Source organism: Sinocyclocheilus rhinocerous, unplaced genomic scaffold (genome assembly GCF_001515625.1).
Source record: "Sinocyclocheilus rhinocerous isolate Xijiao unplaced genomic scaffold, SAMN03320098_v1.1 scaffold860, whole genome shotgun sequence".
NCBI classification, from domain to species: Eukaryota; Metazoa; Chordata; class Actinopteri; order Cypriniformes; family Cyprinidae; genus Sinocyclocheilus; species Sinocyclocheilus rhinocerous.
The window spans coordinates 1,658,257-1,670,645 of record NW_015638565.1 but is presented as its reverse complement, the minus strand read 5'-3'; the positions used below and the strand labels follow the sequence as shown (position 1 = coordinate 1,670,645).

Below are 12,389 nucleotides of genomic sequence, written 5' to 3'. Positions count from 1 at the left end.
CTGACCACGACTGTATATATATATATATATATATATATATATAAAATGTATAATTTTTTTCCATTTATACTTATTACTATTATTGTATTGCACTACAAAAAATAGAATAAAAATTAAATTAAAAAAAAATTACAAATATAATATTTTGATATTAAATATAGCATGTTACACAGTAGGATACATCAACAGTCTGGGCCCAAATCCTGTGTCTGCACTGCATGAAATGCACAAGCACACGCAAACACAAATTATCACCTTCGCATAGGAAGACAGAATTACAAAATGACACATTTGCGGGGGAGCAAGAGAAAAAAAAAAACAGTATCACACTTAAACACACACGTATTGCATCATGAGCTTCTCTCCATTACCCCATCAGCTCAGTTACACAGCCAGGCGTCATGTTTCTGATGGGGTGAGGGAGAGAGACAGCGTTCCCGCATGCTCTCGCAAAGGCACGAACCTTTACACGCAGGAAACGATCGACTCAGAAAGCTTGTTAGTGTTATTATTTTAATTATGTTGATTGCTGCCATATCCACTCCAGCAGTTATGAGTCAGAGGCAGAGGCACGATTGGACGGCTCTCGCTCACTCCGTATTGCTATCGAGGTGACAAACACACACACATAGACAGCAGAGCTGTGTAAATCAGTCGCTAACGGATGGCTACAGCACACAGTCTCACAACGGTCTCCGTTAAACACACTGTTTGACATGTTCTCGCCACAGAGTGGAGAGAAATAAAAGGGAGAAAAAAAACATGCAAGCCAGAAATAACCCTAGTTCTGACAATTCTGGACGTAAAAACACCCTCCACTTTTATTTGAATCAATAAATACAGTCGCACAGAACTGCTTTAACAATAAACCACTCATAGCAGGAGCTAAAGGGTTTGTAATGATGACATTTCAGAATACGAGAGCGCTGTCTTTCTATGCAGCGGCAGTCGGTGGCTCAGTCTGCAGCCCTTTGCACACTGCAGGCTTAATGTGATACAGCAAAGTCTAATTATATTAAATGAAAAAAGTAACCCCAGGCTAAAATCCTCACAGCTCCAGGGCCTGAACACTTGAGGGAAATGGATACTAAGACTCAAACTCTGAAATCATCTGCTAATGAACATGCAGAGGAGAAGAACTGCCAATACACAGGACACAGTAGGATCTGCTGAGTTATTGAGGAGTTAGCTGACGTGTGTGTGAGTAAAAAAGAGAGGTGAGTGATGCCTTTGCATGTACATCTCAATAAAACAATCATCTTAGTGAAAAATAATAAGATCGATCATAATGATTGCATATGTTTAATCTTTAAATTTGACAGAAAACAATGCAAATATGCCATTTACAACACATTTAACTGCCATAACCTGACATATTTCAGAGTAAAGCAGAATATTTAGTCTTCAAAAAATTCATATCAGCTATCAGGATTTGTTCATTACTGCATTAGTTACAACTACTTTTTCCCGCCCACATGGCCTAGGTTATGTCAGCAAAAAATGTTTCAGAGGTCTATAAAGCTATTAACCATTGTTAAAAGATGCATACTTAACATCAAAGTATCAGGTTTATACTGCATGTTTTTTGAGCTGATGCTAAACAAAATTTGATAATATGCATGCAAGTCTTGCGTGAAAAATGTCATACTTTGAGCTCTGACGAATCCCAGCTATAAAATATATGCATATACAGTATACAATATACAATATACAGTACTAGGATTTTCTAACTGGTATCCACACTGTAGGGGTTCACTCCTGCCAACTGTCTATTTAAATGTGTTTTATTATATATATATTTTTTACAATGTATTGGACAAGAAACATTATTCATTGCATTGTTGAAAAATATAATGAAACAAATGTAATACCTGTCAAATTTTGATTTGGTCAGGAGACCATATTAAATTAATTAGAAAGGATACGATTAAGATTAATTCAAAAAAGGAATTACTATTATTATTTATATAATTTAGTGGGAGTCTCTGCAGCCCCCAAAATGAAGTCAAAGAGAGTAAAGAAAATTAACAGGGTCATTCTGATTTCATGTTATCTTTAATGTACACTAGCGTTCAAAGATTTGAGGTCGGTAAGATTTTTTAATGTTCTCAAAAGTATTCTCTCAAGCTTACCATGGCTGCACTTATAAAATACAGTAAAAACAGTTAGTTATTATTATAATTAAAATTTAGTTTCTATTTTAATGTTTTAAAAATGTAATCTATACCTGTGATGCAAAGCTTAATTTTCAGGAGCCATTAGTCCAGTCTTCAGTTACACGATCCTTCAAAAATCATTTTAACATGCTGATTTGGTGTTCAAGAAAATGTCCTATTATTATCAATGTTGAAAACAGTTGTGCTGCTTAATATATTTGTGGAAACCATGATATATATATATTTTTTTTTTCAGTATTCTCTGATAAACAAAGTTCAAAATAACAACGTTCATTTGAAATAGAAATCTTTTGTAACATTATAAATGTCTTTACTGTCATGTTTGATCACTTAAATGCAACCTTGCTGAATAAAAGCATTGATTTCTTTCAAAAACAGTAGTGTATCAATTTTGTATTAACTGTATTAAACTTTTGTAACATTATAAATGTCTTTACTGTCATGTTTGATCACTTGAATGCAACCTTGCTGAATAAAAGCATTGATTTCTTTCAAAAACAGTAGTGTATCAATTTTGTATTAACTGTATTAACCAATTCTAACTACTTTTCCATGAGGTGTCTGTTAAAATGCCTGTGAAACAGAGATATATATGACACAAGTAGTGTGTGTGTGTGGCATATGGGTGGCATCACGGACTGAGCCCCACATCTCAGTGACATTAATCACGCCTGTGATGGACTGTGACAGAGGGAAGTCTTTAACTACAGCTCGCCTCTCTCTCTCTCACTATCGAACTAATGAGCCGTACAGCAGCACTCTGTTTATACAAATGTGACGCGGAAAAATCATCTCTGCCCTGGCTGAGAGCCAACGTGCTGATCCAACAAGTAAATGTAAATCTCGTTCTCTCTCTCTTACCCTCTTCCTTCCTCATTTTCACTTTTTTAAGAATTTCTTGTTCTCATTTGTTGCATCCAGCCTGACAGTTTCCCTCTCAGAAAAGTCTCGTCGAAAAGAAAGGTTACAAGGCTGGATGGTATCAGCTGAGATTTGGTCGATAAAGCCACCGCCTTCATCAGAAGTCTGCAACGGGAGATCATTCTCTAAATTAACCGACATAAGGGAATCATATTTAATTTGACCTTTACTCTAATAAACGACCAAATGAGAGAAGAGGAGGGGAGAAACAGAGCACGCTTGCCTTCCTGTGCTCATCAGGGTCCAAGTATTTTGAAGACGGTGGATACTAAGATAAGCACATACTCTATGTTTACTTGGGAGGTAATTTATGCAGAAAGATACAATTACTGTGGCATACATTTGCTCATGCTTACGAGTGTGTGTGTGTGTGTGTGTGTGTGCGCCGTGCAGTGTTGGGGGCGGCAGCGGGCAGTCAGCATGGCAGCGGTATGTTTGGTTAGCGCTTATTAGCTGTGTAATAAGATTTAATGAGTTGAGGACCAAAGCGCTGTAGGAGCACGGGCAGCATATTGGGATTAGAGGAGAGCAGACACAGAACGAGAAGAGGAAGAGAGCGAGAGAAGAGGAGGTTGTTTTGAAACCCAAATCCCACTTGTGGTCAAACCGGGTCTTTTTTTTTTGGTTCACTTGGCCTGTTGCGATGTCATCTCTGTAGCTCTCATTCTCTCTCAACTCAAGTGTGATTTAATTGTTCAACACAAGCCTTGTGCATTGTAAATTGTCAAAATGGGCAGTTAGATCCCCCTAAAGTATAAAAATGTGTATTTTACATGGTTGTTATCTGAGGTAAAAGCGCTGCACCAGATGTGCTGATTGTGTTTATGGATAGTCAGCATCTTTGTTTCTTTATCGCTAATTGGATGTTACGATGTGGAATCATAGAAAAACCTTCCTGGAATGACGGAGTGCAGAGAGTAATAGAGGCATTTGTCACCACTGCACAGTAACGGGTGGCCGTAAGTCAAAGCGAACGTGTCGGAGAGGATCTTTGCATAAAGAAAGGCCTGTCATTTCTCCATGATTTCTATTGCCACACAAACACAAACGGCCTGTCTGTCACGTCTCCCAGCGATAAGCTGGCACATACATCACCAGCTGCCTGCATCACTGCCACCGCCTGCTCACCAGTTTTCACACACACACACAAATATATACACATACTAACACTTTTACAGACATCCGAAAGTAGACAGTGTCTTTGCATGCCTCTCTGTTCCTGACTGTGTTCCCTTAACCTCTGATGCATGAATTATTAAAGAAAAAAATTAATCAATGTTTCTTTTTACTTACAAAAAAAGTCTATAATATAAATATAAATATAATATAAATATAATGTAAACCCCAAATTATGTATTTTCATAGATATATGCAATGCAACAAAAGTAAAAAAAAAAAACACAATGACATTCGAAGAAGACATATTTAGGGGTAAGATTATGGGTAAGGTTCAAAAGTTATATCTTAAGTTGGTTTGTACATAACTTTACACATACAAAAAAAATGGCTTATTTTTGCAGTAGTTGACATCATTCACCGGAGTGTTAATTTCTAAAAGTACAATGATGATAAGGTGTTTCTCATTGGATGGTGATAAAAATTGAGTATTTTTTTTTTATTATTATTATATTTGTTCGTTATTATATTAATAAAGTAAAAAACTTTTTTTTTTTTATTAAAACTAAAAATAAATGTACAATGAAGTACACTATCTAAAAGTAAAAACTTAAAAGCTATACAAACTACACAATTGTTTAAAATGTACATTGTCTTCCTGTACTTTTTTCCCCTTTTTTCTATATACCAATCACATGTTTGGTTATATGTACTTTTGTACATCATGCTTGGTTCTCAAAAAAAAAAAAAATCTAAACGTACAAAAAAGCCCAGATATTTGTTTTTTAATGTCCCTAATCATCCATTTAATCATTTGGATATTTTTTATCATTGTTTATTTGGGATAATCTCAATCTAAATGGAATCATGCAGTGGTTTAAAAAACGCCAATTAATAGCACTTAATAGGATAGTTCACCTTCAGTTGCTGGTCCCCATTGACTTCCATAGTATGGAGGGAAAAAGCACTATAAGTCAATGGGGGCCAGCAGCTGAAGGTGAACTGTCCCTTTAAACATGTTTCAAACAAACACACTGAACAAAATCTGAAATTACACACAGACACACACACACACACACACACAAATGAGCCACGGTAAAGACACTCTCTTTCACACATACAAAATGCTTCTTTTGCCTTCAGTATTTAGCTGAACATCTCTATGATGTATTACTCCAAAAACAAGGTGCTCTGCTGAATGGCCTGTGTAGTCAGAGGGGTTGATGTGCCATCATTGCTCACTGTTTGAGACTCTCAGCACGAGAGGATCTGAGTCAATAGACTCGTGGCTCACTCACAGATTAGACATCTAATCAAATTCAGCCCTGTGTGTTTATCGCTCGCTGTCGTTGTCTATGTGGATGTCAGTGTGGAACGCTCCACAGCTGTGACAAAACGAGGACACATCACATAATGCACATACGCTCATGCACCTAGACTTTTTTTTTAAAAGCAAAATAATGTTCTATACATGTGTATCATGTGATACAGGTTTTATCAGGTTTTCCTAGTTGTCAAATATCATGATCTATAATTCTGATTTGGTTTTAACAGGCACCTCATGCAAGTATCTATAACTTAAAATTAGATTTTAGGAAAATGTATGTCTTCTATGCAAAAAAAAAAAAAAATGGTTTCATTATAATAGCTGGACGCAAAGAATAACTGTTCACACAATGATTGCTAATCATAATATAAGGCCACTTTAACTACACTGTAAAAAAAAATCCGTAAAATTTACGGTAGAAAACCGGCAGCTGTGGTTGCCGGAATTTTACCGTAAAAAATACGGTAGCAACGTTTTAGGTTTTACGGTTTTAACTTAAATTTACAGTTAAATACCGTAATTTCATTAACTGATATAATGTTAATATACCATCCTATTGAAGTACTGAAATCTGTTTTGTACCTTTGTAATACACTGATAACCACCAAATGCAGGTGGTGATGAGAAAGTCACACGATGAACCAAAGCCTATCACAAGCAGCTTTTAAATAATAACCTATATAGAAGGTGCACAGTGTCATTCACACAAACACTAAACACCATCATGGTAACACACATGAAACTGAAATAATGCAATTAACATTCATTTAACAACATTAGGTGTAACGCACAACCCTAATATACAAAACTGATAAGAAAAAACTAAAAAGAAACAGTTATTTCAACAAAAAAACATCAAATTTGAAATGTAATGCAGGGAATTCTGGGAATGTCAATTTACGGTTATTCACTGTAAATTATACGGTCTTTTTCACTTCCAAATACGGTATATTACCGTAAAATTAATGTCCAATACATGTAATGTCCAATACAGTTTTTCACCGTATATAGTAGGGGAATTTACCATTAACCATTTAACAGGATTTTACTGTAGCATTTTTACAGTCTTTTACCGTTAAATTCACGGTCATTTTTTACAGTGTAACAATGAAGATTATCACACACACAAAAACAAATTCAAACAGCTGACAGCACTGTCAGACACTGTGACACGTCGGAAACATAATACACTTCTTCTTTAATGGTAAACGTGTATAACCAGCCAGTGCTAAACGCTTCCAGCTAATTTCTAATTTGTTTGTAATTGCACCGAGACAAGTAAACCATTGCACAGTGAGAAGTTATTTCCTGGAGCTGGACGGCTAAATTACAGGCAAATGTTTCATGTGATTAGGACACTCTAATTGAACATGTGACAAAGAATAGAGCTGCCTGTCTAACGCAGAAGTGCATCAAGTGCATAAAGCATGGAGGAAACAGGTATTTACACTGGTTACGTCCTAATTATTGCATTCTTTATGCTTTAATCACAGTGAATTCCTTTTTGATTATTGCATCCCGCCAAATTGCAATATATTTGTTTTTCTTTCCATCATAAGAGAGTGAAAATTAGTCATGGCCTCATTGTAACTGATCTCCTTTGGATGCCTCGATCAATGCACTGGTCACATGTCTCTCCTCAGCTGAGCTCTACATAAGAGTCAGAGCTGTGTGTGTGAAGTGCTACCCCTGCACTGTGGCGTCTGTTTGTGTTTTATTAGTATTGCACTTGTGCATGTTTGCTGTAGGTTTAGCCCTGACGGCACCTGCCAGACCTGCAAACACACTCCAAATTATAGCACTCGTTCCTTTATCTCGCTCACACTCTCGCTGCTCTGTTCTAAAAAAAACTTACAGTCATTTCTAAAATCGTTAGTGGCCTACAGCTGAAATCATTAGCTGGTCACCTGTACGTTTTTAATAGGGTCATTACCGAGGTGGCCCTGCAGCCGGCCGCTAATCGCTAGCATGTTACGGGGCAGCTGTTTCTAAAACACTTGTTTCTCTGTGTTACATTCCGGCATGTAGGCATCAACTGAGAAAGAACAGAGCGAGACCTATAAATCAGGTGTGTTTTGTGATTTGGTGAGTGTTTTAGTGTATTTAAGAAAGATTTTAGAAATGTTTTAAACATGCACTTTTTTTGAGTGACTGAGTCCAATTCTTGTATTGTCCAATGTCATTGTTGCATATTTGGTTGGATTTGCAACATGTAAAAATAAAATGTATCACGCGATTACACGCAAGGGATTTTGGGATAGTGTGAAGAGAAATTTCCTTTTTTTTCCCTCATAATACTTTTTTTTTTTTTTTTACCTAGAGCCTGGGGGTCTGGACTTCATTAGTCTGACCCCCTTTCTCCTAGACCCAACCCCCCCCCCCCATTTGGACAAAACAGAGGCGGCATAATTCACTTTGCCAGGTTTTACAGTGTAGGGGTACGGAATCGGTGAAAGGGTCAATCGAAATCTGTTCCCCAGCTGTGCGGCCCTCTCACTCACCCCTAGGCCCAGAGTGAACGACAGAAAGAGAGAGAGAGAGAAATGCTCGGGGGGAGATGGACCCCACAAACGTACCCCCGAGCTGCCTGAGCATCACAAACCTGTTCAGCCAACTCCAACAACATCAGTCCAGTTTGTGTAGGAATGCAAACAAGTTTAAACTGAATAAAAATGTGCAGTGTTTCTGAACTATGATTAGATATTAAAATAATGTGGGAAATAAGGATGGGATCATGCACAAATCCTCATTTCTGCAGAGCTAAAATTCAATACATGTGTCCAAATAATGATTTTCCTTCTCTACTCTGACAGGACTAATCCAAAAAAAAGGTTGCACTTTCCACCAAGCTCACCTCTAGACACCCACCTATCACCACCACAGCCAACACATGGTATTATTTACAGGATCACGTGAACGTTTCAAATCAAATTAAGCTCTCACTTTTGCTTCTTTCAGATTCACTCACTTTACTGTCTTTTAAGAGAACACCCTTTACTGCATCCCTACCCATAAAACCCATATCCCGCCATCAGTGTATATTTGAGATTAAAATAGAACTAAAATGTGTTGAAAATGCACTAGGATGAATTAAAACGAGTGTGAAAGAGAGAGCAAGAAACTGAGGAAGAGGAGATATTTAAAGTAGCAGAAGATGTGCATGTATTTTGCCTGACAGTTAACTAAATTAATTGTATATAACATACAGAAACGTAAAATACTAACAAATGAAGGATTATAAGAACTATTTGTTAGGCAAAATTTAAAATTATAAAGATTTTAATCATTTAAGTCACCTTTTAGTCTTAGTTTAAGATGGCATGGTGCTTCGTGACACGTTCGCTTTGTTTGCTTTTCTAAGGAGCGCGGGAGAATTTTGTGTTGTGTATGAGGCTGATAATTGGCTAGAGCAAAATATTTATTATGAGGGAACCTGTTTTACAAATGACTTTTTATGCTGCTATATGACGAAAAAAACACTCCATTTATAGCTATCTGCATGAGAAATGACTATGAAACGGGCGTGATATTTTGACCGATTTTTTAAAATAATTAAATAAATCCACTTTTTTTTCTTGTCATATTGCTTATGCTATGCACTATGCAGTGCAACTTATATGCAACACGACTTTTTTCTCCACACAATAAATAATTCAGGATGTGAGTTTTTATCTCATGTAGGGTAATTAAATGCCCAAAGACTTTGTATTTTTGTCTCTAATTAATAGTAAAACAGTAAAACATCAGTAGTTTGGTTTGCAAATACTGGTGATCTACAAGGTGCTCGCGACTTTTCAATGTCAGCCATATGACAGGCTGCGGATGGGCAGGTGATTTCGGCCACTTGCACATGGCAGCTGACCTCCGCTGTAAGTTTGAAACATCTCCTTTATCCAGCCTACACAATATGCAATATTAATATACCGCGGGGGTTTATCTCCGCAACGTATTTAAGGGAATCACGAAAACATGTAAACGCAGCAGATCTCTCACTGTACATGTTTTAATGAAGTCTAAAATAATTTGTACATTTAAAAACGCCTCGCAAGCTTATGTCCTGAAGAGGTTTTGATTTCAGGATGCATCCTTTTTCACACTAGCAGAAAATAACCCGTCTCATTAAGTGCGTTTTGCTCACTTTAGTATATACATATAAACATAAAATCGTAATTAATTATTATTTTATTTCAGACCACATGGTTGGCCATGCTTGATGCAGCAAATTAATGTATATAACAAATAAATACATAAAGTTTTAATTGAGCATAAAAATCCGAAAATATCATCAAATACACTAAATTAGCAATTCCAATATTCCTCAAGTTCTCGCCCGTTCTCTCTGTGCGTTTATAAAGTGACAAAAAAATCGGAAATTTTAGCCCTCAGACAACACACGTGTGTTTTCTATAAAAAAATTTAAATAAAATAAAAAAGTCTCTTACTTATTATTCCATTAATAAGCAATTCATTTTAAAGAATTAGTGTGATGTTCCCTGTTCTTCCCTCTCCCATTTTCTTCGCTTCTATATTTTTATAACAATTATAACATGATATCACGGCCTAGCCTATGTAATAATAATTTTGAGCTGTTTTGGGGAAATTAAATGCTCAAACTAATTTTTGTCCCTCTGCGTAAAACTTTAGCAAGTCAACTTGAGTGTAGCCTAACCGATACACGTATTTCCCAAAATCCCAGGTCTCTCTTTGAAGGGTGAGACAGAACAACATACATCTCCTCAGTGTTTCAATATCATTCTAAGAACCCAGGGGAGAGTAAATGCGGAGGAACTCCAGGTCCAAAAACTTTGTTTCAAGCGCTAATTGTTTATTTTGTATGCATTACACTAGTGAAATAGAAAGACATGCTGTGGTACCTCGGTTTGACTTTTCTTGGTTTTATTTTAGTTATTTTTTTTTTTTTTTTTTTTTAAACAGGCCTAATAGTTTTGTCTAGCGCAATAACCTCACAACCTCCACTTATTGCACTTTGAGCATTCTTTAAAATCATATAAATGATATAAATCAGAATAAATTATTTAGGATGATTTTGAATCACCTATAGGAAATTTCAAAAGCGCTCGATGTATTGCATATTGTATTTACAAACATAAAACTATAAACTCGTGCTCGTCATTGATTCTCACTAGACCTCTCTGTCCCTGCGATGCACGTGAGAGATCATTAGATGAGTGCGATTTTTAAATATCAATATTTTCAGGGTAAATAAAATGACACGAGCGGGAAATTCCTACACAAGACAATCTGGAAGATCTCCAGCTCTCTTTCAACCACAGAGAAATCAGAGTAACTAAAGTACGCCTTTCTGGAGCGGCGCGAGCAGCTATTTCTACAGCGCGTAACGATGCGCGATCAGTTTCAACACGTCTACAACTAAATAACACCTGACAAACTGACTTAAAACGACCTTGTTATGTGCGACGTCCCTGTACGAGCACTTCTAGATACAAAACAATTGATTTCGAAACACTTCTAACTGTGCCCAAGCGCTTCCTCTAACACGCATCGGACGCTCCGTTTCACACACCCAACTACTTGGAATATGAACAACTTGGAGCTTGTTGGTGATGTTTATTTACCTTTGCGCAGCTGTGTTGGCATCCAGTATCCCCGCGCTCTGCATCCAAGAGCGCACCGGCGTCATGCCACTCGTAAGGGGCTCTTCTTTCATGGTCAAGGCTCCCCGTGGGAGACCGTCCTGGATGGAGAACATGAAAATAGCCTTCTGGGGGATGTCTCTCTACACCAGCTCGAGTGGAATAATCCTCCTGCACCACCTGGATTAACAAAAACCAACTGAAAGGGAAAAAATCTTCCCCAAAGTGCAACAAGGGGAAAGAGGTCCTTATCCAAAGACGCGCTGCCGTATCCCTTTGGGTGTTCCTCTTTCTTTTAGATTCCAAACCCAAGTTCAGTTCACTCAAGATTAAGCGGTCTCTAGTTAAAAGAGGGTGGAGAGAAGGCGAGAGCTGTGGAGCATCTCAAAGGAAACGATCAGCCGGGATCAAGCAGACCTTCTCGTCGCGGGGAGAAAGAGGGGAGAACGCGAACTTGCTCTGAAGAAGAAGGCGAACAGACGCGCACGGGATTGTGAAATGAAAAGTGGGATAAAACGGGCGACTGCTTCAAAAAGGAGTAAAATGAAATGATTACCAAACAAGAGGGAGGGATGGACCAGGGAAGGCTTGCTGTCCCTGGGGAAAAGATGGATTGGGTAGCAAGAAATCTCATTCCCTCCCTCCCCGTCTCTTTATGCCTCCTCTGTCCCAGCGGAGCGCACCTTCTCTCGGGTTCCGCGGCTCCAGCGCTCTCGGAGGGGACAAGCGTGGACTTGACGAGGGCGGAGACTTGCCCTTAAAAGGCAAAGTCATTTACATGTCAATCTTCGTTCTGAGCTCTGATTGGTCGCGGTCATCCCTTGCGTCATTTTCAAAATTCGCCGCAAAAACTCAGCTGATGTTAGTGGGACTGAGCGCTCTGGCAAGTGGAAGTGGTCTCATGCCTTCCAGATTTAACATGAAACATGCCCTTAATACCCAGGAACATTCACGATGCATTTCATACACATAGCATGATAGCATGAGTATAATCGACTATAGAATAGCCTACCGTTTTCCAGAAGTCAAATTTGTCTAAAAGTTCAGCCGGGTATGATCTGAGATTATAAACAATGACTGAATGCGAACCCGAAGCATTTACAGCAAGTATACTTTACGTTCCCTGGTACTCAATGGAGTTTCCACAGATGACAAAGCGCAGTAATATTCCATAACACTGTCGAACATCTCTTAATTTTGTATAACCGTAAGGAATGAACTTGTCCTCATGAC

At 37.8% G+C, this 12,389-nt stretch overlaps 1 protein-coding gene across 4 annotated transcripts in view; it reads right to left on the bottom strand.

Annotated features, from left to right (window-relative positions):
- Positions 1-11,789, bottom strand: part of LOC107749771 (transcription factor COE3) — a 110,466-nt gene extending 98,677 nt beyond the window's left edge. For all 4 annotated transcript variants that reach the window (XM_016564942.1, XM_016564943.1, XM_016564944.1 and 1 more), the window contains exon 1: positions 11,139-11,789. In XM_016564942.1, coding sequence (XP_016420428.1) covers positions 11,139-11,272 — 134 coding nt within the window. In that variant the 5' untranslated portion in view covers positions 11,273-11,789. The remainder of the gene's footprint in view (positions 1-11,138) is intronic.
- Positions 11,790-12,389: the final 600 nt, after the last annotated feature.